Here is a 21,509-nt window from a genome sequence, read left to right as displayed (position 1 = left end):
GATTGTTTATCTCTATGGTAGTACTCTGTAGATGGTTCAGTACAGATTGTTTATCTCCATGGTGATACTATAGATGTTTCAGTACAGATTGTTTATCTCCATGGTGATACTGTAGATGTTTCAGTACAGATTGTTTATCTCCATGGTGATACTGTAGATGTTTCAGTACATATTGATTGTCTCTATGGTAGTACTCTGTAGATGTTTCAGTACAGATTGTTTATCTCCATGGTGATACTGTAGATGTTTCAGTACAGATTGTTTGTCTCTATGGTAGTACTCTGTAGATGTTTCAGTACAGATGGTTTATCTCCATGGTGATACTGTAGATGTTTCAGTACAGATTGTTTATCTCCATGGTGATACTGTAGATGTTTCAGTACAGATTGTTTATCTCTATGGTGATACTGTAGATGTTTCAGTACAGATTGTTTGTCTCTATGGTGATACTGTAGATGTTTCAGTACAGATTGTTTATCTCTATGGTGATACTGTAGATGTTTCAGTACAGATTGTTTGTCTCTATGGTAGTACTCTGTAGATGTTTCAGTACAGATTGTTTGTCTCTATGGTGATACTGTAGATGTTTCAGTACAGATTGTTTATCTCTATGGTGAAACTGTAGATGTTTCAGTACAGATTGTTTATCTCTATGGTGATACTGTAGATGTTTCAGTACAGATTGTTTATCTCTATGGTGATACTGTAGATGTTTCAGTACAGATTGTTTATCTCCATGGTGATACTGTAGATGCGTCGTCTGATCACCCGAGGGGAGTGGCAGTCAGACACCCAGGAGACCGTGAAGACACAGGGCTCATCCACCAACAACAACGATGAGGAGAAGTCCAGACAGCTGGAGAGAGAGAATAAGGAACTACAGAAGATCATTCAGGAGGTACAGGATCAGTTATGTTATACAGTAGGTATACAGTAGGCATAGGATCAGTTGTGGTATACAGTAGGTATACAGTAGCCATAGGATCAGTTGTGGTATACAGTAGGTATAGGATCAGTTAGGGTATACAGTAGGTATAGGATTAGTTGTGGTATACAGTAGGTATAGGATCAGTTATGTTATACAGTAGGCATAGGATCAGTTATGTTATAGGATCAGTTATGTTATACAGTAGGTATAGGATTAGTTGTGGTATACAGTAGGTATAGGATCAGTTATGTTATACAGTAGGTATAGAATCAGTTATGTTATACAGTAGATATAGGATCAGTTATGTTATACAGTAGGTATAGGATCAGTTATGGTATACAGTAGGTATAGGATCAGTTATGTTATACAGTAGGTATAGGATCAGTTATGTTATAGGATCAGTTATGTTATAGGATCAGTTATGTTATAGGATCAGTTAGTTTATACAGTAGGTATAGGATCAGTTATGTTATACAGTAGGTATAGGATCAGTTATGTTATACAGTAGGTATAGGATCAGTTATGTTATACAGTAGGTATAGGATCAGTTATGTTATACAGTAGGCATAGGATCAGTTATGTTATACAGTAGGTATAGGATCAGTTAGTTTATACAGTAGGTATAGGATCAGTTATGTTATACAGTAGGTATAGGATCAGTTATGTTATACAGTAGGTATAGGATCAGTTATGTTATACAGTAGGTATAGGATCAGTTATGTTATACAGTAGTTATACAGTAGGCATAGGTTATCTATACAGTTAGTTATGTTATACAGTAGGTATAGGATCAGTTATGTTATACAGTAGGTATAGGATCAGTTATGTTATACAGTAGGTATAGGATCAGTTATGTTATACAGTAGGTATAGGATCAGTTATGTTATACAGTAGGTATACAGTAGGTATAGGATCAGTTATGGTATAGAGTAGGTATAGGATCAGTTATGGTATACAGTAGGTATAGGATCAGTTATGTTATAGGATCAGTTATGTTATAGGATCAGTTAGTTTATACAGTAGGTAAGGGATCATAGGATCAGTTAGTTTATACAGTAGGTATAGGATCAGTTATGTTATACAGTAGGTATAGGATCAGTTATGTTATACAGTAGGTATAGGATCAGTTAGTTTATACAGTAGGTATAGGATCAGTTATGTTATACAGTAGGTATAGGATCAGTTATGTTATACAGTAGGTATAGTATCAGTTATGTTATAGGATCAGTTATGTTATACAGTAGGTAAAGAGTATTTCTTTGCGATATATCCGTTCTTTCTGTAGGTCTATGTCTTACTGTAGTTTTGGCCAGAAGTTTTTCCTGGCCACATGATGTACCAGGGAACTCAGGGGAAAGCCCAGGGCCTAGTTTTAGGTGATGAGTAGAGACCAGAGCTTTGCCTAGTCAGATCATATGGTCAGAACAACTCCTTGCCCTAGTTAAAGGATAGCAGGTTATAATTTATTGAGTCGACTCATGTACTAGAGCCATCTCTGCATGGTGGTCACTAGCTGGCATACCCACAAAGTCATACAACCCTATTTTAACCCTAACCTTAACCACATTGCTAAACCTAATGCCTTACCGTAACCTTAAATGAAGATATGAAAACGCATTTTTTTATTCTAATTCGTTTTTACGATACAGACAATTTTGACTTTGCAGCTGGCCCCTTGAGTTCTGCCTCCAGTACAACACTCATGACAGTAAACATCAACCTGATTATAGATAGGTCATCATTAACTTTGAATATCACACACTCTCTACTCTTCTCTCTCTCTTTTCTCTCTCACACTCTCCTCTCTCTCTCTCTCTCTCTCTCTCTCTCTCAATCTCTCTTCTCTCTCTCTCTCACTCTCTCTCTCTCTCTCTCTCTCTCTCTCTCTCTCTCCTCTCTCCTCCCCTCTCTCTCTCTTTCTTTCTCTCTCCTCCCCCCTCTCTCTTCTTTCTTTCTCTCGCTCTCTTCTCTCTCTCTCTCTCTCTCTCTCTCCACCCTCTCTCTCTCTCTCTCTCTCTCCTCTCTCCTCCCCTCTCTCTCTCTCTCTCTCTCTCCACCCTCTCTCTCTCTCTCCACCCTCTCTCGCTCGCTCTCTCTCTCTCTCTCTCTCTCTCTCTCTCTCTCTCTCTCTCTCTCTCTCTCTCTCTCTCTCTCATTCACAGAAAGAAGAGAGGGTGTCAGAGCTGCGAAACCAGCTGGTGGAGCGACAAGCCCTCCGCTCCCGAAGACGCCCCTCCACAGTCAAGCAGAACCACACGCCCCTTCTCCCTGTCCCCTCGAATGACCCCAAATCCCTCATTCCTCCACCGGGGTACCCCAACCCCACCTCAGACAACCACTCCCTCCCTCCATCATTCTCCAACTCCTCCAACCTCTATCAGCCCGATGGGAAGATCAGTAGAAACAACTGCCACACCAGCCGGTTACAGCTCCTCTACAAGTGATCTATAGGAGGAGAGGAAGAGTGTTTGAAAGGGGGTATACGTTAGTGAATGAAGAATGAATGGAAGGCCAAGTAATCGGGTGAGGGGGTAAGAGATGGGGTAGAGGAAGGAAGAGAGGCAGTAACTAGGTGAGGTAGTGATCAGAGGGTTAGTGATAGGTAAGGTAGTGATCAGAGGGTTAGTGATAGGTACGGTAGTGATCAGAGGGTTAGTGATCAGAGGGTTAGTGATAGGTAAGGTAGTGATCAGAGGGTTAGTGATCAGAGGGTTAGTGATAGGCAGGGTAGTGATCAGAGGGTTAGTGATAGGCAGGGTAGTGATCAGAGGGTTAGTGATAGGTGAGGTAGTGATCAGTAGTGATCTCTTTCTCTCTCTCTCTTCTCTCTCTTTCTCTCGCTCTCTCACTCTCTCTCGCGCTCTCACTCTCTCTGGCTCTCTCACTCTCATTCTCTCTCGCTCTCTCTCTTGCTCTCTCGCTCTCTCTGTCTCTCTCGCTCTCTCTCTCTCTTCTCTCTCTCTCTCTCTCTTGCTCTCTCACTATCTTCTCTCTCTCTCTCGCTCTCTCTCTCTCTCTCTTGCTCTCTCACTCTCTCTGGCTCTCTCACTCTCATTCTCTCTCGCTCTCTCTCTCTTGCTCTCTCGCTCTCTCTGGCTCTCTCGCTCTCTCTCTCTGGCTCTCTCTCTCGCTCTCTCTCTCTCACTCTCTCTCGCTCTCTCTCTCTGGCTCTCTCTCTCTCTGGCTCTCTCTCTCGCTCTCTCTCTCTCTCTCTCTCTCACTCTCTCTCGCTCTCTCTCGCTCTCTCTCTCTCTCACTCTCTCCGTCCTTCTGTCTCTCCCTCCCCCTGGTGTCCAATAAATGCAATTATTCCATATTTATTTGTTGAGAAATAAGAACAACACACGTTCTATAATTTCCAATAAAGTAAACAGTTCTGTGTCTTCTAAACCTTAGAGCATGATGCATAAATCAGCCACAAGGGGATTTGGTGTGTATATATTTAAGGTGTCTAGAGAGGAATAGAAGAGAGGTGCCCATGTTATGACTACACATCCATCATATGTATTATGTACCATTAATATGTGTATACTGCAGCAGCACCTCGTCCATTACAGGAGAATCTGTAAGACAAGCTTGTGATTGTACAGAGACATCAAGACTGACCTGTTTGTCTTTGTCAAAAACATTTACCAGATCTGCTGTCTATACAACTTCAACGTAAATCTCCAATCTATTTTTCCATCCCATGCTAAAATGTATACTTATTCTTAAATGTCTTTATCCTATTTCTCTTTTCAAGACACTGCTTTAGAGTTGGGATGTATTCCAGCTGCAACATCATCTGTTTGTGGGCTGCAGGCTTTTCGTCCTTCACTAGAAAGTGTTTCAATTGTCCTGATTGCAGCCAATGAAGCGCTGCCTGACTGGGTAATTCATAAAGCTGAGCCTGAGCAACACTGAAACAGTTTGTTGTAATATTCGACCACAGCTGTTGTCGGAAGAGATTTCACAGATGACGAGACAGACAGAGGTGTCCAAAACGACAAGCCAGATAGGAATGTAAACTGGAGAAAACAGGTTTTAACTGGGAAATTCCCAGGTTTCCAGCAATCCTGGTTGGAAAATTCCCGGAATCAGGAAGGAATAAACTGGAAATTTAGAATCCTACAACTGGAATTTCTGGAAAACCTGGGAATTTGAATGTGTCCCAAGTGGCTCCCTATTCCCTATTTAGTGCACTAGGGCCCATTTGGGTTCTGGTCAAAAGTAGTGTACTATGTAGGGAATAGGGTGCCATTTGGGATACCGTTTAAATTGAATCACTGATGATCCAGTTACTTCCCGAATGACCCCTGCTATGACCCCTGCTCAATGACCCCTGCTATGACCCCTGGTCAATGACCCCTGCTTCCTCAATGACCCCTGCTTCCTCAATGACCCCTGCTTCCTCAATGACCCCTGCTATGACCCCTGCTCAATGACCCCTGCACTTGCTATGTCTGAACTGTCACTAACTGTGCTGGGTGGGTTACTGGGTCAATTGCTAACCGCATTGACAACACTTAGGATATTCTTCCTAGCTATTAATTTTTGTTTACCGTAAACCCAGTATTAGGTAAAACGTAGCTCCTGGCATGTACTAAACTCCTCAAACAATATCAACGGTCAAATCTCCAAACCCTGTCATCAGCAGTTCTCTGTTTTGTTTTCTTGTTTTTTGCTGGTTCTGCTATATGGTTTCATCTTTTGTCTTGTAAAACAATGTCAAAGAGGAAGGAATTTTTAGCGCTGTAGTTTTTAGACAGAAAGTAACACTTCCCCTAAATATTTTAGTCCAACGTGATGCCACTAGCACGTGACTGGGTGGGTGGGTGACTGGGTGGGTGGGTAACTGGGTGGGTGACTGGGTGGGTGACTGGGTGGGTGACTGGGTGGGTGACTGGGTGGGTGGGTGGGTGACTGGGTGACAGCGCATCTCCCTCTCTGGACCAGTACGACGCAGCAACTGCTCAGTTCTAGTAACAGCACCTGCTCAGTTCTAGTAACAGCACCTGCTCAGTTCTAGTAACAGCACCTGCTCAGTTCTAGTAGCAGCACCTGCTCAGTTCTAGTAACAGCACCTCTGGTTAGTTCTAGTAACAGCACCTCTGGTTAGTTCTAGTAACAGCACCTCTGGTTAGTTCTAGTAACAGCACCTCTGGTTAGTTCTAGTAACAGCACCTCTGGTTAGTTCTAGTAACAGCACCTCTGGTCAGTTCTAGTAACAGCACCTCTGGTCAGTTCTAGTAACAGCACCTCTGGTTAGTTCTAGTAACAGCACCTCTGGTTAGTTCTAGTAACAGCACCTCTGGTTAGTTCTAGTAACAACACCTCTGGTTAGTTCTAGTAACAGCACCTGCTCGGTTCTAGTAACAGCACCTGCTCGGTTCTAGTAACAGCACCTGCTCGGTTCTAGTAACAGCACCTGCTCAGTTCTAGTAACAGCACCTCTGCTCAGTTCTAGTAACAGCACCTGCTCGGTTCTAGTAACAGCACCTGCTCGGTTCTAGTAACAGCACCTGCTCGGTTCTAGTAAAAGCACCTCTGCTCGGTTCTAGTAACAGCACCTGCTCAGTTCTAGTAACAGCACCTCTGCTCAGTTCTAGTAACAGCACCTGCTCAGTTCTAGTAACAGCACCTCTGCTCAGTTCTAGTAACAGCACCTGCTCAGTTCTAGTAACAGCACCTCTGCTCAGTTCTAGTAACAGCACCTGTTCAGTTCTAGTAACAGCACCTCTGCTCAGTTCTAGTAACAGCACCTGCTCAGTTCTAGTAACAGCACCTCTGCTCAGTTCTAGTAACAGCACCTGCTCAGTTCTAGAAACAGCACCTGCTCAGTTCTAGTAACAGCACCTCTCAGTTCTCAGCACCTCTGCTCAGTTCTAGTAACAGTTCTAGTAACAGCACCTCTGCTCAGTTCTAGTAACAGCACCTCTTCTCAGTTCTAGTAACAGCACCTGCTCAGTTCTAGTAACAGCACCTCTGCTCAGTTCTAGTAACAGCACCTCTGCTCAGTTCTAGTAACAGCACCTCTTCTCAGTTCTAGTAACAGCACCTGCTCAGTTCTAGTAACAGCACCTCTGCTCAGGTCTAGTAACAGCACCTCTGCTCAGTTCTAGTAACAGCACCTCTTCTCAGTTCTAGTAACAGCACCTGCTCAGTTCTAGTAACAGCACCTCTGCTCAGTTCTAGTAACAGCACCTCTGCTCAGTTCTAGTAACAGCACCTCTGCTCAGTTCTAGTAACAGCACCTCTGCTCAGTTCTAGTAACAGCACCTGCTCAGTTCTAGTAACAGCACCTCTGGTTAGTTCTAGTAACAGCACCTCTGCTCAGTTCTAGTAACAGCACCTCTGCTCAGTTCTAGTAACAGCACCTGCTCAGTTCTCGTAACAGCACCTGCTCGGTTCTAGTAACAGTTCTCGTAACAGCACCTGCTCTAGGCAATTCTAGTAACAGCACCTTCTAGTAACAGCACCTGCTCGGTTCTAGTAACAGCACCTGCTCGGTTCTAGTAACAGCACCTGCTCAGTTCTAGTAACAGCACCTCTGCTCAGTTCTAGTAACAGCACCTGCTCGGTTCTAGTAACAGCACCTGCTCGGTTCTAGTAAAAGCACCTCTGCTCGGTTCTAGTAACAGCACCTGCTCAGTTCTAGTAACAGCACCTCTGCTCAGTTCTAGTAACAGCACCTGCTCAGTTCTAGTAACAGCACCTCTGCTCAGTTCTAGTAACAGCACCTGCTTCAGTTCTAGTAACAGCACCTCTGCTCAGTTCTAGTAACAGCACCTGCTCAGTTCTAGTAACAGCACCTCTGCTCAGTTCTAGTAACAGCACCTCTGCTCAGTTCTAGTAACAGCACCTCTGCTCAGTTCTAGTAACAGCACCTGCTCAGTTCTAGAAACAGCACCTGCTCAGTTCTAGTAACAGCACCTCTTCTCAGTTCTAGTAACAGCACCTCTGCTCAGTTCTAGTAACAGCACCTGCTCAGTTCGAGAAACAGCACCTGCTCAGTTCTAGTAACAGCACCTCCTCGGTTCTAGTAACAGCACCTCTGCTCAGTTCTAGTAACAGCACCTCTGCTCAGTTCTAGTAACAGCACCTCTTCTCAGTTCTAGTAACAGCACCTGCTCAGTTCTAGTAACAGCACCTCTGCTCAGTTCTAGTAACAGCACCTCTGCTCAGTTCTAGTAACAGCACCTCTTCTCAGTTCTAGTAACAGCACCTGCTCAGTTCTAGTAACAGCACCTCTGCTCAGGTCTAGTAACAGCACCTCTGCTCAGTTCTAGTAACAGCACCTCTTCTCAGTTCTAGTAACAGCACCTCTGCTCAGTTTTAGTAACAGCACCTGCTCAGTTCTAGTAACAGCACCTCTGCTCAGTTCTAGTAACAGCACCTGCTCAGTTCTAGTAACAGCACCTGCTCAGTTCTAGTAACAGCACCTCTGCTCAGTTATAAAGCTTTTCTTTTTTTAAATCTAGATTTCATTTTTTGGACTTTTACTACCTACATATAATGTTAGAATACAATACATCATCATCATCTCTTCCATATTCATGAAGTCTTATGGCAACTGGGTTAGTGGTTGTGTGACCTTTTGACCTTTCTTAAGTCTCTGGAATGTTAGACTTGGCCTTGCTTGACCTTTGAACTCTACCCTCTGTGTTCATTCTCTTAGACCCCAGTGTGGTACAGTATCCAGCTTGTTAAATGACTGTGATATTTGAGTTTTCTTGTTGTAAAGCACCTATGAATCTCCGAGTAGTACTTATGAAGCTGTTTATGTACGCGTTATAACGAGAACATTGTACAACCCAGTCCTCATGTCAGATCCTTTGTTTACAATCCATTATGGTGCCCGTCTGTACATATGGTTGTCAGTATTCTGTATGTAAATGTATAGCGATCTCTGTGTAGTCGGAATACTGTAATGATACCAGTGATGTTTATACAAAACGAGGATATGGACAATATTGGCATTGTGTAAAATTATTATTATAATAAATGTATTATCTTGCTCATACATACGTAGTATACATATGGTATTTGAATTATATATGCATATATATACATATATATACATATATATACATATGGTATTTGAATTATATATGCATATATATACATATATATACATATATATACATATGGTATTTGAATTATATATATATATATATGTATACACACACACACACACACACACACACACACACACACACACACACACACACACACACACACACACACGACTGGTTAACATTTGAGATGTGAAATACAAAAGGAGTGATTATATGAAAAATAAAGTATGTTTTTATTTGCATAATATATGATGTTGGATAATAATAATAAATATAACATAATACATAATATTATGTATTATAACATAATATATTCACATTGTGTTGTATGCGATGTTGGACATGTTGCAGTCTTTTTTGGTCGGAGTGTCAATCCAATAACGGAGATTGTGTTTATTAAGTCCTAATAGTTCATTGCCTGCAGATTGATAGATAAATACGTCCAGATTTACCACCTTGAGGAATATACAGAGCATCAATGACTACAGATTAAAGGACAGATCACGAATCACAAAGGACGTATGCTACCTTCACACACACCACACACACACACACACACACACACACACAATAATATCACCACTAGGTGACGTCTTCTTACCTGTTCTACTTCTTCCACTCCTCCTGTCTTTCACTCCTTCCTTCTTTCTTATGAAGATTGTCCCTGAGTCAGGGCCTCTGCCTGGATTCCCCAGGGCCTCTACCTAGATTCCACAAGGCCTCTACCTAGATTCCCCAAGGCCTCTGCCTGGATTCCCCAGGGCCTCTGCCTAGATTCCCCAGGGCCTCTGCCTAGATTCCCCAAGGCCTCTACCTAGATTCCCCAAGGCCTCTGCCTGGATTCCCCAGGGCCTCTGCCTGGATTCCCCAGGGCCTCTGCCTAGATTCCCCAGGGCCTCTGCCTAGATTCCCCAGGGCCTCTGCCTAGATTCCCCAGGGCCTCTGCCTAGATTCCCCAGGGCCTCTGCCTAGATTCCCCAGGGCCTCTGCCTAGATTCCCCAGGGCCTCTGCCTCCATTCATACCCTGCGTCCCAAATGGGACCCTTTTCCGTAAATAGTGCACTACTTTTGACCAGGATCCATAAGGAAACCCATAGGGCTCTTTTTAAAAAGTAGTTTCTTGTTTGTTTTGTCACATGCACAAGACGAATGAAAAAGGAAACCGCACACTGCTCTTGATAGTATCACTGATCTTTAATAAGCTTTACGTTATCGGCCTCACGGCCTTCGTCAGAGCTTTTGTAAAAAAATAAATAAAAAAACAACATCTCACAAAAGCTATTTTTTCCTTCTTCCTTCCATCTTGTTCAACTGTTACCAGGCACCTGCAAAAAAAACGATTGCTCAGATGTGCGAGTGTCTTTTTGAATTTTGAGTCACATGTACAAGTACAGTGAAAAGCTGAACTTGTAAGACCGACATCAACGGCGCAGTAATCAATATCAAGTAATATTGTTTATTTTTTAACACAAGAAATAAGAAATGTTCAGTGCCAGAGAGAGGAAGCTATATACAGGGTGCCAGTACTACATGTACAGGGATACTGGAGTTAATTGAGGTAGATATGTAAATGTAGACAGGGATTAGGAGAAAGTGACTGGTAGCAGAATAATTAATACTAATAATAATAGTAAACAGTGTGGCAGTAGCATGTGTGTGTGTTTCAGTGTAGGTGTGATAGGTGGATATACATCGAAACAGGGCTATAAAGTGACTGGTAGCAGGAATATATACAGTATATATACTTATGGTATAATACTAATGGTAATATATACATGGAAACAGGGATGAAAGTGGTTATGGTGTGTTTGATGTGATGCGTAGGAGCAGGAGCTGGGTCAGATTAGGAGGAAATGGGTCGGATTAGGAGGAGCTGGGTCGGATTAGGAGGAGCTGGGTCGGATTAGGAGGAGCTGGGTCAGATTCGGAGGAGCTGGGTCGGATTAGGAGGAGCTGGGTCGGATTAGGAGGAGATGGGTCGGATTAGGAGGAGATTGGTCTGAGCAGGAGGAGATTGGTCTGAGCAGGAGGAACTGGGTCGGATTAGGAGGAGATGGTTCGGATTAGGAGGAGCTGGGTCGGATTAGGAGGAGCTGGTTCGGATTAGGAGGAGCTGGGTCGGATTAGGAGGAGCTGGGTCGGATTAGGAGGAGATGGGTCGGATTAGGAGGAGCTGGGTCGGATTAGGAGGAGCTGGGTCGGATTAGGAGGAGCTGGGTCGGATTAGGAGGAGCTGGGTCGGATTAGGAGGAGCTGGGTCGGATTAGGAGGAGCTGGGTCGGATTAGGAGGAGCTGGGTCGGATTAGGAGGAGATGGGTCGGATTAGGAGGAGCTGGGTCGGATTAGGAGGAGCTGGGTCGGATTAGGAGGAGATGGGTCGGATTAGGAGGAGATGGGTCTGAGCAGGAGGAGGTGGGTCTGAGCAGGAGGATGTGGGTCTGAGCAGGAGGATGTGGGTCTGAGCAGGAGGAGATGGGTCTGAGCAGGAGGAGATGGGTCTGAGCAGGAGGGGCTGGGTCTGAGCAGGAGGAGATGGGTCTGAGCAGGAGGAGATGGGTCGGAGCAGGAGGGGATGGGTATGAGCAGGAGGAGATGGGTCTGAGCAGGAGGGGATGGGTATGAGCAGGAGGAGATGGGTCGGAGCAGGAGGATGAGCGTGGGATAATTACCAGCAAAATAAGACCAGTAGCCCCACTCGGCCCAGTAGCCCCAGTAGCCCCACTCTGCTTGTGATGTCGTTGTTGCTGACTCCTACGCTTATGGCTCCGTTTGGAGAGGGAGTTACCCTTGTCACTAACCACATTTGCTGTTGAGGAAGTGACTGCAATGGAAACAACCAGTGAGTTTATTTTAGGCAAGGTGCCCGTTGCAAATGTATGCTAATACAAATGTGATAAGATCAACAGAAGCGTTAATCATTCCATGAAAGCAGAGAGATAACTATTTTTAGGAAGTTGTGTCGATAGAAATAGCTACTATGACTCGATCACGATTTACAAGGTTTTTTCCCAGTGCTAGAACCAGTTCAGCATCAGTTAAAGACGCCCAGAGTACGGTCACCTGACCAGTTATGAAATTCCCTTTGTAAACGATCCAAAACTTAACAAATCCAATCCAAAACAGCGTGGCTGTGGAATCTCTAAATAGTGACTATCGTTAAGTGAAGTCAATGTGGCATAAACTGTTCATGAATGGTCATAATTGATTCACGTACAATAAATGTTTTGTCCTTTCTGTATCATTTTATTGAGATGTTGACTCAACAGCACAAGTTAAATAAATAAATAAATACAATAAAAATGACTCTATAAAATACAATTAAATAACATAACAATTAGGTATTAGACACTTCAAATAAATTAAATAAATAAAATAAATATGGTCAAATTCCATTTAAATAACATTATTATTATTAGACAACAATACAACTATAATGAACAAATAAATAATAAATAATAATAGCTATATTAATAAACAAAGAGAAAGAGAAAGACATGATTAATTCAGAATCAATTAGAAACGTATTTTAACTTCTCAATAAGATCTAGCAGCGTATATCAAAATGCCAAAAATACGTGGAATCGTTGTCAGAATTCCTTCGGGTAAAAGGATATGGCGCGGTTGGGTTTGGGTGCTGTGGATGGCAGTTCAGCAGCAGGTTCTGAGAGTAACACTAGTTCAAGTACATAGTACTTTAACATTATAGAAATATGCTGCCGTGGTAACACCACGGCAACACATCTGTTGTACAATAAACCCCAAGTATATATAAACTGCTACAGTTTATATAGGTTGGTATAATTCCTCTAGCCTGGTCCCCAGATCTGTTTGTGCTCTCGACTACTCCATGCTGTCGTGCAAGCCAATGTTTGGCATGTCAACGGGTGGCAAGAAGTGGCATGATGGCACAAACAGACTGGTACCCAGGCTATGATTCCTCATCTTTGACAGAAGAGTATAAAAGCATTGGCTTTAACATAAAACAACAATGCCTTAACCTCAGTCAACTTCAATAGATGAAACGCCCTGTGACTCCTATCAGGTAACCTTCCCGTATATTCCTCATGTAATTACCCCCCCCCCCTCCCCTCCTCCCTTCCAAAAGTTGAACCTTTCCCTCCACACTGTGGCCTGCATCCCAAATGGTGACCTATTCCCTGTATATAATTCACCCATAGAGCTCTTGTCAAAAAAAGTGTAGGGAATAGGTTGGCATTTGGGACGTAGCCTTTCCCTCTGTCGTCAGCCATTTTCGTCCGTCTTTACAAGGCGAACACGCCAAAGAAGTTCTTCCCATCACCACTCTCCAGATGGGGCAGAAGCCTGTTCTCTGTGACTGTCCCCAGCCTGTCTCCCTTCTCCAGGCTGAACACGGCTCCCACGTACACGGCATTATACCATTTTCCTTCACTCGCAGCCTCGCTGTTGGAAGACTTCTTACACACAGTGCGTACGGAGTTGAGCAGCGTCTGGTACTCCTTGTTGTCTTCGGTGCCATAGCTTGGGGACCAGCGCGTGACCGTGTTACTCAGGTGAACCATGTCCTGGTTGTTAGGGTGCTTGGGGTCGGCCTTGCAGCTGACGTGGAAAGAGACCTGGCTGTAGATAAAGTAGAGGCCCGTCTGGGGAATAACTATTTCGTTGTTGTTGAGTTTAAGACCCCCCTGTGAGAATTCCTGGCCCTCGCCATCTGTCCACTCCACTGAGGACTTGTAATCACCATTGGCGTTGTATTCACCTAAAAGGGGAAGGGAGGAGAGAGAGAGAGAGGTCGGACATGAATATAATTCACTGTAGATATTGACTCGTGGAGCACTACGACACACCTTCTCTATTGAGGCAAGTTGTAAATGAGCAGTTTCAAAAAGAGATGAAGGTTATGTCTTGACTTATATCGTATGTCAAACAGGCTTGATTCATTCACAGCATCTTATCCCATTTCAAGGTCAAGTGTGAATTGATTTGCATATACTACATTTACATTGTGTGTTTCCAGACTATTCAACATGCAGAGAAGTTATTTCCAGTTCTACAGTGCTGTTGAAATGACGAACGCTATTGTGCTGAATGCATTGTGTCTCAAATGGCACTCGATCCCTTTTACATATGAGCCCTGGTCAAAACTAGTGCACTATAATAGGGAATAGGGTATTATTTAGGGGGTACAGACAGGCATCGAATGCATTCCTGGATATAGTGTGCTCTTACCTTCTAAATGAATGGCAGCCTTTCTGTTTCCAGAGAGTTGTCTCAAGGTATGCTGAATTTCTGAGGAGGGAAGGAAGGAGATGGAGATTTAGAACCGGTGACATCTTCACAAGCCGGGAATCTTCTCAAACCAACTACATGTGTGAGAGGTTTTTAAGAGCTTGCAAGAAAGTATCTCAAATTGCACCCTATTCCCTATATAGTGCACTACTTTTGACCAGGGCCGATAGGAGGGGGGCGATAGGGCTCTGGTCATATGTAGTGCACTAAAATACAAATAGGATGCTATTTAGAATGCACCCTTTGTCAAGGGAGTAGCAGCATATGTATGTATGTATGTATATATATATAAATATATAGCAGTAGAACCTGCCAGAAAAAAGGGATATGAACTCACCATCAGCTTTCTCGATGTGATCTTGTTTCTGAGGAAACGCGAAACAGAGATAAAAAGAAAGAGTTAGTCCTGCGATCGGGTTTCATATCGATGCTCAACAGGAGATATGAAATATACCGAGCTAATGCGGAGACATTTACACAGGTTTACGGAGGATACAAAGACATGCTAAAGTTATGCCTAAGATATATAGTGATATAGCTGTATAGTGAATAAATACATATAAATAATTGCAAGGTAAAAAAATACATTTTTATTTGATCAAATTGCTGATGAAACTAGACATTGTGCCGTTAATAATAATTTACAATAAATGATAAATGATGATAAAAGTTAAGATATAATGGGATGTATGTTCTTACCTTGGAGTGCCAGGTAAAGAAGAGTGCAGCTGAGACACACAGCGCCATGGCCAGCAGGGCACCACACAGCCTCCACCGTCGTGTGGACTTGTCCCGCACCAGGGTCACGGTCGGTGACACAGGGCCATTCTCCAAGTCCACCATCACTCTGCTGCAATCACCTTCCATCGTTTTACTAGAACTTTCTGCGGATCCCGGAGTAGAGACTTCCTTTACCTACTTAACCCAAGGCAGTATTCGAAGAGAGTTCAAGTAGCAGTTCAGCTCTTTTGCGGTCTAGAAGTTTGTAAAAAATGTAGTGCTAAACTCCAGCAGTCTTATTAGAGGTTGTTTTGAAGGTAGTGATGCTCCTGCTGTGTCTGATGGACTGATACTCTGAGCGCTGCTGTTATATACCATTGTAGCTTCTGGGAAACTCCAGTGATGTCAGTCTGAGTGGAGGAAAGCAGAGGAACAGAGAGTTGAGGGGAGGAGGCATGGGGACTGGTGTAATGGCTGGGGGAACCTGTGGCGTTTTTCACACTTGAAAAAAAAAAAGTTTCACACCCACACGCAGGAAGAGTAGCTATTGCATGCAAGAGCTACTGGGGATCCTAATAAACAAAACGAAAAACCCTGCATGCACACACAGCTATCTTCCACTAACTCTCTCTCACACACTTATCTCAAGTGACACCAAAGCGTATCTCTCAAACTTCATTTTTTACTCTGTTCCATATTAGGTTTTACTTTATGGGATTTTCTTTCTTGACATTTACATTTTCTGCCTTCATCTTTTTCATGTCCATTAGTATCGGCACTGGTGGCTGGTTTTAAGGACAAAGCAGACTATTGAGCAACAGACAATGTTGTGGTATCATTTTAGTATGATGTTTTTATTATATATATATATATATATAAAGGATGAAAGTAAATGTTTGTGTATGTAAATTATCACTTATGCTGAAGTACACTTGTATGTTAATTTGGACTATACAAGCAAACATACTCGCTTGCCATATGGACAAAGAGAGATGTGTCATGGCTGCTCTCTGCAATGGTATCATTTTCATTATGTTAATGTTGCATTTTTCCCTTACAGTGCATTCAGGAAAGTACTCAGACCTCTTGACTTTTTCCACATTTTGTTAAGTTTCAGTCTTATTCCAAAATGGATTAAATAGTTTTTTTCCCGCCTCAATCTACACACAATATCCCATAATGACGAAGCAAAAACAGATTTAGAAATTTCGGCAAATGTAAAAAAAAAAAAAAAAAAAACTGATATCACATTTACATAAGTATTCAGGCCCTTTACACAGTATTTTGTTGAAGCACCTTTGGCAGTGATTCCAGCTTTGAAGTTGTCCCTGTCTCTCTCTTTGGCCGTTAATGTTTCATGTTTTTTCCACTAAACTGGAAATGAAATTGTACCGTGCATCTGCACTAGATTTGGCCTCTCACTGATCTCGTACTACAACTAATGTAGGCCTACAACACATTTGACACAATGGTTGTGATATTTCACAGATATTTCTGTGAAATAATAGAGTTTGTCTGCACTATTCCCCCCCCCAAGTGTCTCCACAACACTTACGTAGTCATTTAATATTTTTTTTTGCAGAGAAACTCTTCGTTGTGCCGAATGCATTGTACATCAGTTGTGTACAACTTGAAGTGTGTACGGGGCCAACGTCTCGACCACACTCAGCGCTGTACTGTGTGAGTGACAGAGCCCATTCACCCACAGATTAGCAAAGGTATGGAGGGAGAGAAGGATGTGAAAGAAAGAAAGACGGGGGAAGGTGTTTTTTATTTATTTATACACCATATGATGCGTAATATAGTGTAGATATACCTTGTTTAGTATCTTAAGATTTTGCTCATACAGACAAAACAGTATGAAATTGCATTCTGTTAAATGAATGACTCGTGTAAATTAGTATTGATTTCTGTTAGATTGATTAGTATTGATTTCTGTTAGATTGTAGTTCCGAGGTCACATGGGATGTTTATGCTTCCTGTTTCCATCCTGTGTGTGACATAATATTGCTAACTCATTATTAGTACTCATCTATTCAAAACATCCTCACACTAAAAATAGAAAAGGCACTAAATATAGCTCTTTATTGACATATTCTACCTGCGTATGTATATGTTAAGTAATGTCGATGACAACACTTCCTTTCCAAATCCCATATTTTGTGTGGGCTTCTGAGGCTAGTCAGACACTGACTCACATAGGGATATTATTGTGAATAGGAAAATAAATTGCTAACGTTCACACAAACACAAACTGACAGCCATCTGAGTAACTGTGTCACAAATGTACAAATATATTCTTTCATTGATATAATACACAGTCGCTATTTATCATCTTTACCTGCGGAGACTTCTGATTATGGACTTTTGGGTTTTGTTCACGTTGTTATAGTATAATCTCTGGATACTACATACACTTCAAATCAAAGTTTATTTGTCACGTGCGCCGAATTCAACAGGTGTAGAACTTACAGTGAAATGCTGAATACAACAGGTGTAGAATTTACAGTGAAATGCTGAATACAACAGGTGTAGAACTTACAGTGAAATGCTGAATACAACAGGTGTAGAACTTACAGTGAAATGCTTACTTACAGGCTCTAGCCAATAGTGCAAAAAAGGTATTAGGTGGACAATAGGTAAGTAAAGAAATAAAAACAACAGTAAAAAGACAGGTTATATACAGTAGCAAGGCTACATACACTTATAGTATAATCTCTGAATACTACATGCACTGTTATAGTATAATCTCTGAATACTACATACACTGTTATAGTATAATCTCTGAATACTACATACACTGTTATAGTATAATCTCTGAATACTACATACACTTATAGTATAATCTCTGAATACTACATACACTGTTATAGTATAATCTCTGAATACTACATACACTGTTATAGTATAATCTCTGAATACTACATACACTGTTATAGTATAATCTCTGAATACTACATACACTGTTATAGTATAATCTCTGAATACTACATACACTGTTATAGTATAATCTCTGAATACTACATACACTGTTATAGTATAATCTCTGAATACTACATACACTGTTATAGTATAATCTCTGAATACTACATACACTGTTATAGTATAATCTCTGAATACTACACTGAGTGACTGCAGTTATTAAACAGCAGAGAGATGGACGAGGCAAAACAGAACAGGATGACACTGTGGCAGTCCTAATATGGACACAAAACATAACACTTTACGGTCAGCAACGTTATATCATAGTAAAGTTAAATGTTTTATTACTTATAGTTCCCCTATACAAAGATATAGATTATAAAAAAACAAATGATTAATTCATAAATAAGAAAATAAGTATATCTCATCCCTTATATATATATATGCATTAAATACTTAGAGAGGAGGGGAGATGGTGACTTAAAATTAGATGAGGACTCCCCCACCCCCCTCCCTCCGTGCGCTTGGCCTAGTTTAAAGAGACAGGAGGAAGTGACTGATACACCATTACAAACAGCAGCCATGACACGTATCTTTTGGCCCATATTTGGCAAATGAGGAAATTTGCATGTGAGAATTTACAGTGCATTCTGAAAATATTCAGACCCCTTCCCCTTTTTCTATATTTATTCTCCAATGGATTAAATACATATATTTTCCTCATCAATGTAGTAATACATGATTCTACCGTGTGGTTTTGCTACAGACCGACCACATCAAGGCCACCACTGGGCTGGAACACTGCTGAGGTGTTTACCCAGTGAGGAGGTCACCAGAAAGGTGAAACGGGGATGAAGGTGGGGCATTTCTAGGTGACTAATCTGACAACATGAAAGGACAAAGAGAGGGCGTCACCTTCACACATAAGAACAAGGGGAAGACCCATCTTTTTACCGACTAGCTTTGAATCAACTTGAACCATCAAAGCTTTTTAGTGGCCTTTATTCAATCTCTATTTAAAAGCTGGTCTTGAAATCATGTACATAATTGTCAAATCAAAAACTTTATTTGTCACATGCGTCACATACAACAAGTGCAGACTTTAAAGTGAAATGATTTACTTACAAGCCCTTAATTAACCAACAACGGAGTTCAAGAAATAGAGTTAAGAAAATATTTATCAAATATATATTTTTTAAAATAATAAAAAGCAATACAATAAAATAACATGATAATAACAATTGGCCCACTATATACAGGGGGTGAGGTACAGAGTCAATGTGGAGAATATATACAGGGGTCTGAAAATATTCAGAGTCTATGTGGAGGCTATATACAGGGGTTTATTCAGAGTCAATGTGGAGGCTATATACAGGGGTATTTTCCTCAGTCAATGTGGAGGCTATATGAGGGGGTACCGGTACCGAGTCAATGTGGAGACTATATCAAGGGGTACCATGATTCACTGGGCTGAGTCAGTGTGGAGGCTATATACAGGGGTACCGGGGAGTCTATGTGGAGGCTATTTCAGGGGACTAATCTGACAGAGTCTATGTGGAGGCTATAACAGGGGTACCTTCACAGAAGTCAATGTGGAGGCTATATCAGGGGGTACCGGTACAGAGTCAATGTGGAGGCTATCAGGGGGTACTTGAACCAGTCAATGTGGAGGCTATATACAGGGGTACCTTTATTCAATGTGGAGGCTATTTACAGGGGTCTTGGTACAGAGTCAATGTGGAGACACATACAGGGTCAAATAAAGAGTCAATTTGGAGGCTATATACAGGGGTACAAGTACAGAGTCAATGTGGAGGCTATATGAGGGAGTACCGGTACAAGTCAATTAAGGCTATATACAGGGAGTTCAAGTAATAGAGTCAATGTGGAGGCTATTTATCAAATATATATTTTTAAAATCAGTGTGGAGGCTATATAAAATAACCGGTAAGAGTCAATGTGGAGGCTATATACAGGGGTACCGGTACAGAGTCAGTGTGGAGGCTATATACAGGGGGTACCGGTACAGAGTCAATGTGGAGGCTATATACAGGGGGTACAGGTACAGAGTCAATGTGGAGGCTATATACAGGGGGTACCGGTACAGAGTCAGTGTGGAGGCTATATACAGGGGGTACCGGTACAGAGTCAATGTGGAGGCTATATACAGGGGTACCGGTACAGAGTCAATGTGGAGGCTATATACAGGGGTACCGGTACAGAGTCAATGTGGAGGCTATATACAGGGGTACCGGTACAGAGTCAATGTGGAGGCTATATACAGGGGTACTGGTACAGAGTCAATGTGGAGGCTATATACAGGGGTACCGGTACAGAGTCAATGTGGAGGCTATATACAGGGGTACCGGTACAGAGTCAATGTGGAGGCTATATACAGGGGGTACTGGTACAGAGTCAATGTGGAGGCTATATACAGGGGTACTGGTACAGAGTCAATGTGGAGGCTATATACAGGGGTACCAGTACAGAGTCAATGTGGAGGCTATATACAGGGGGTACCGGTACAGAGTCAATGTGGAGGCTATATACAGGGGTACCGGTACAGAGTCAATGTGGAGGCTATATACAGGGTGTTATGGTACAGAGTCAATGTGGAGGCTATATACAGGGGTTACAGAGTCAATGTGGAGGCTATATACAGTACAGAGTCAATGTGGAGGCTATATACAGGGGTACCGGTACAGAGTCAATGTGGAGGCTATATACAGGGGGTACTGGTACAGAGTCAATGTGGAGGCAATATACAGGGGGTACCGGTACAGAGTCAATGTGGAGGCTATATACAGGGGGTACTGGTGCAGAGTCAATGTGGAGACTATATACAGGGGGTACCGGTACAGAGTCAATGTGGAGGCTATATACAGGGGGTACCGGTACAGAGTCAATGTGGAGGCTATATACAGGGTGTTATGGTACAGAGTCAATGTGGAGGCTATATACAGGGTGTTATGGTACAGAGTCAATGTGGAGGCTATATACAGGGGGGTACCGGTACAGAGTCAATGTGGAGGCTATATACAGGGTGTTATGGTACAGAGTCAATGTGGAGGCTATATACAGGGGGGTACCGGTACAGAGTCAATGTGGAGGCTTTATACAGGGGGTACCGATACCGAGTCAATATGGAGGCTATATACAGGGTGTACCAGTACAGAGTCAATGTGGAGACTATATACAGGGTGTACCGATACCGAGTCAATGTGGAGGCTATATACAGGGGGTACTGGTACAGAGTCAATGTGGAGGCTATATACAGGGGGTACCGGTACAGAGTCAATGTGGAGGCTATATACAGGGAGTACCGGTACAGAGTCAATGTGGAGGCTATATACAGGGGGTACCGGTACAGAGTCAATGTGGAGGCTATATACAGGGGGTACCGGTACAGAGTCAATGTGTGGAGTCTGCTATATACAGAGTCACAGGGGGTACCGGTACAGAGTCATGTGGAGGCTATATACAGGGGGTAACGAGTCAGGTACAGAGTCAATGTGGAGGCTATATACAGGGGTACCGGTACAGAGTCAATGTGGAGGCTATATACAGGGGGTACCGGTACAGAGTCAATGTGGAGGCTATATACAGGGGGTA

At 42.5% G+C, this 21,509-nt stretch overlaps 2 protein-coding genes across 2 annotated transcripts in view; one reads left to right on the top strand and one right to left on the bottom strand.

The window, feature by feature from the left end:
* LOC115124066 (gamma-aminobutyric acid type B receptor subunit 1-like) overlaps positions 1–4,094 on the top strand; it is a 254,510-nt gene extending 250,416 nt beyond the window's left edge. The window contains exons 23-24 of the mRNA XM_065020170.1: positions 752–898; positions 3,091–4,094. Of these exons, the coding sequence (XP_064876242.1) occupies positions 752–898; positions 3,091–3,372 (429 nt within the window). The 3' untranslated portion in view covers positions 3,373–4,094. The remainder of the gene's footprint in view (positions 1–751; positions 899–3,090) is intronic.
* Positions 4,095–12,209: 8,115 nt separating this feature from the next.
* Positions 12,210–15,786, bottom strand: LOC115121957 (tumor necrosis factor-like). The gene is made up of 4 exons (XM_029651106.2): positions 14,955–15,786; positions 14,593–14,620; positions 14,196–14,255; positions 12,210–13,725 (listed from the first exon to the last, which is right to left on the bottom strand). The coding sequence occupies exons 1-4, from the start codon at positions 15,120–15,122 to the stop codon at positions 13,250–13,252; spliced, it is 732 nt and encodes a 243-aa protein (XP_029506966.1). The 5' UTR covers positions 15,123–15,786; the 3' UTR covers positions 12,210–13,249.
* Between the last annotated feature and the right edge of the window lie 5,723 nt (positions 15,787–21,509).

Source organism: Oncorhynchus nerka, linkage group LG7, assembly GCF_034236695.1.
Source record: "Oncorhynchus nerka isolate Pitt River linkage group LG7, Oner_Uvic_2.0, whole genome shotgun sequence".
NCBI lineage: Eukaryota > Metazoa > Chordata > Actinopteri > Salmoniformes > Salmonidae > Oncorhynchus > Oncorhynchus nerka.
The sequence above is the reverse complement of the archived record's forward strand: the minus strand, read 5'-3'. Positions and strand labels throughout refer to the sequence as shown.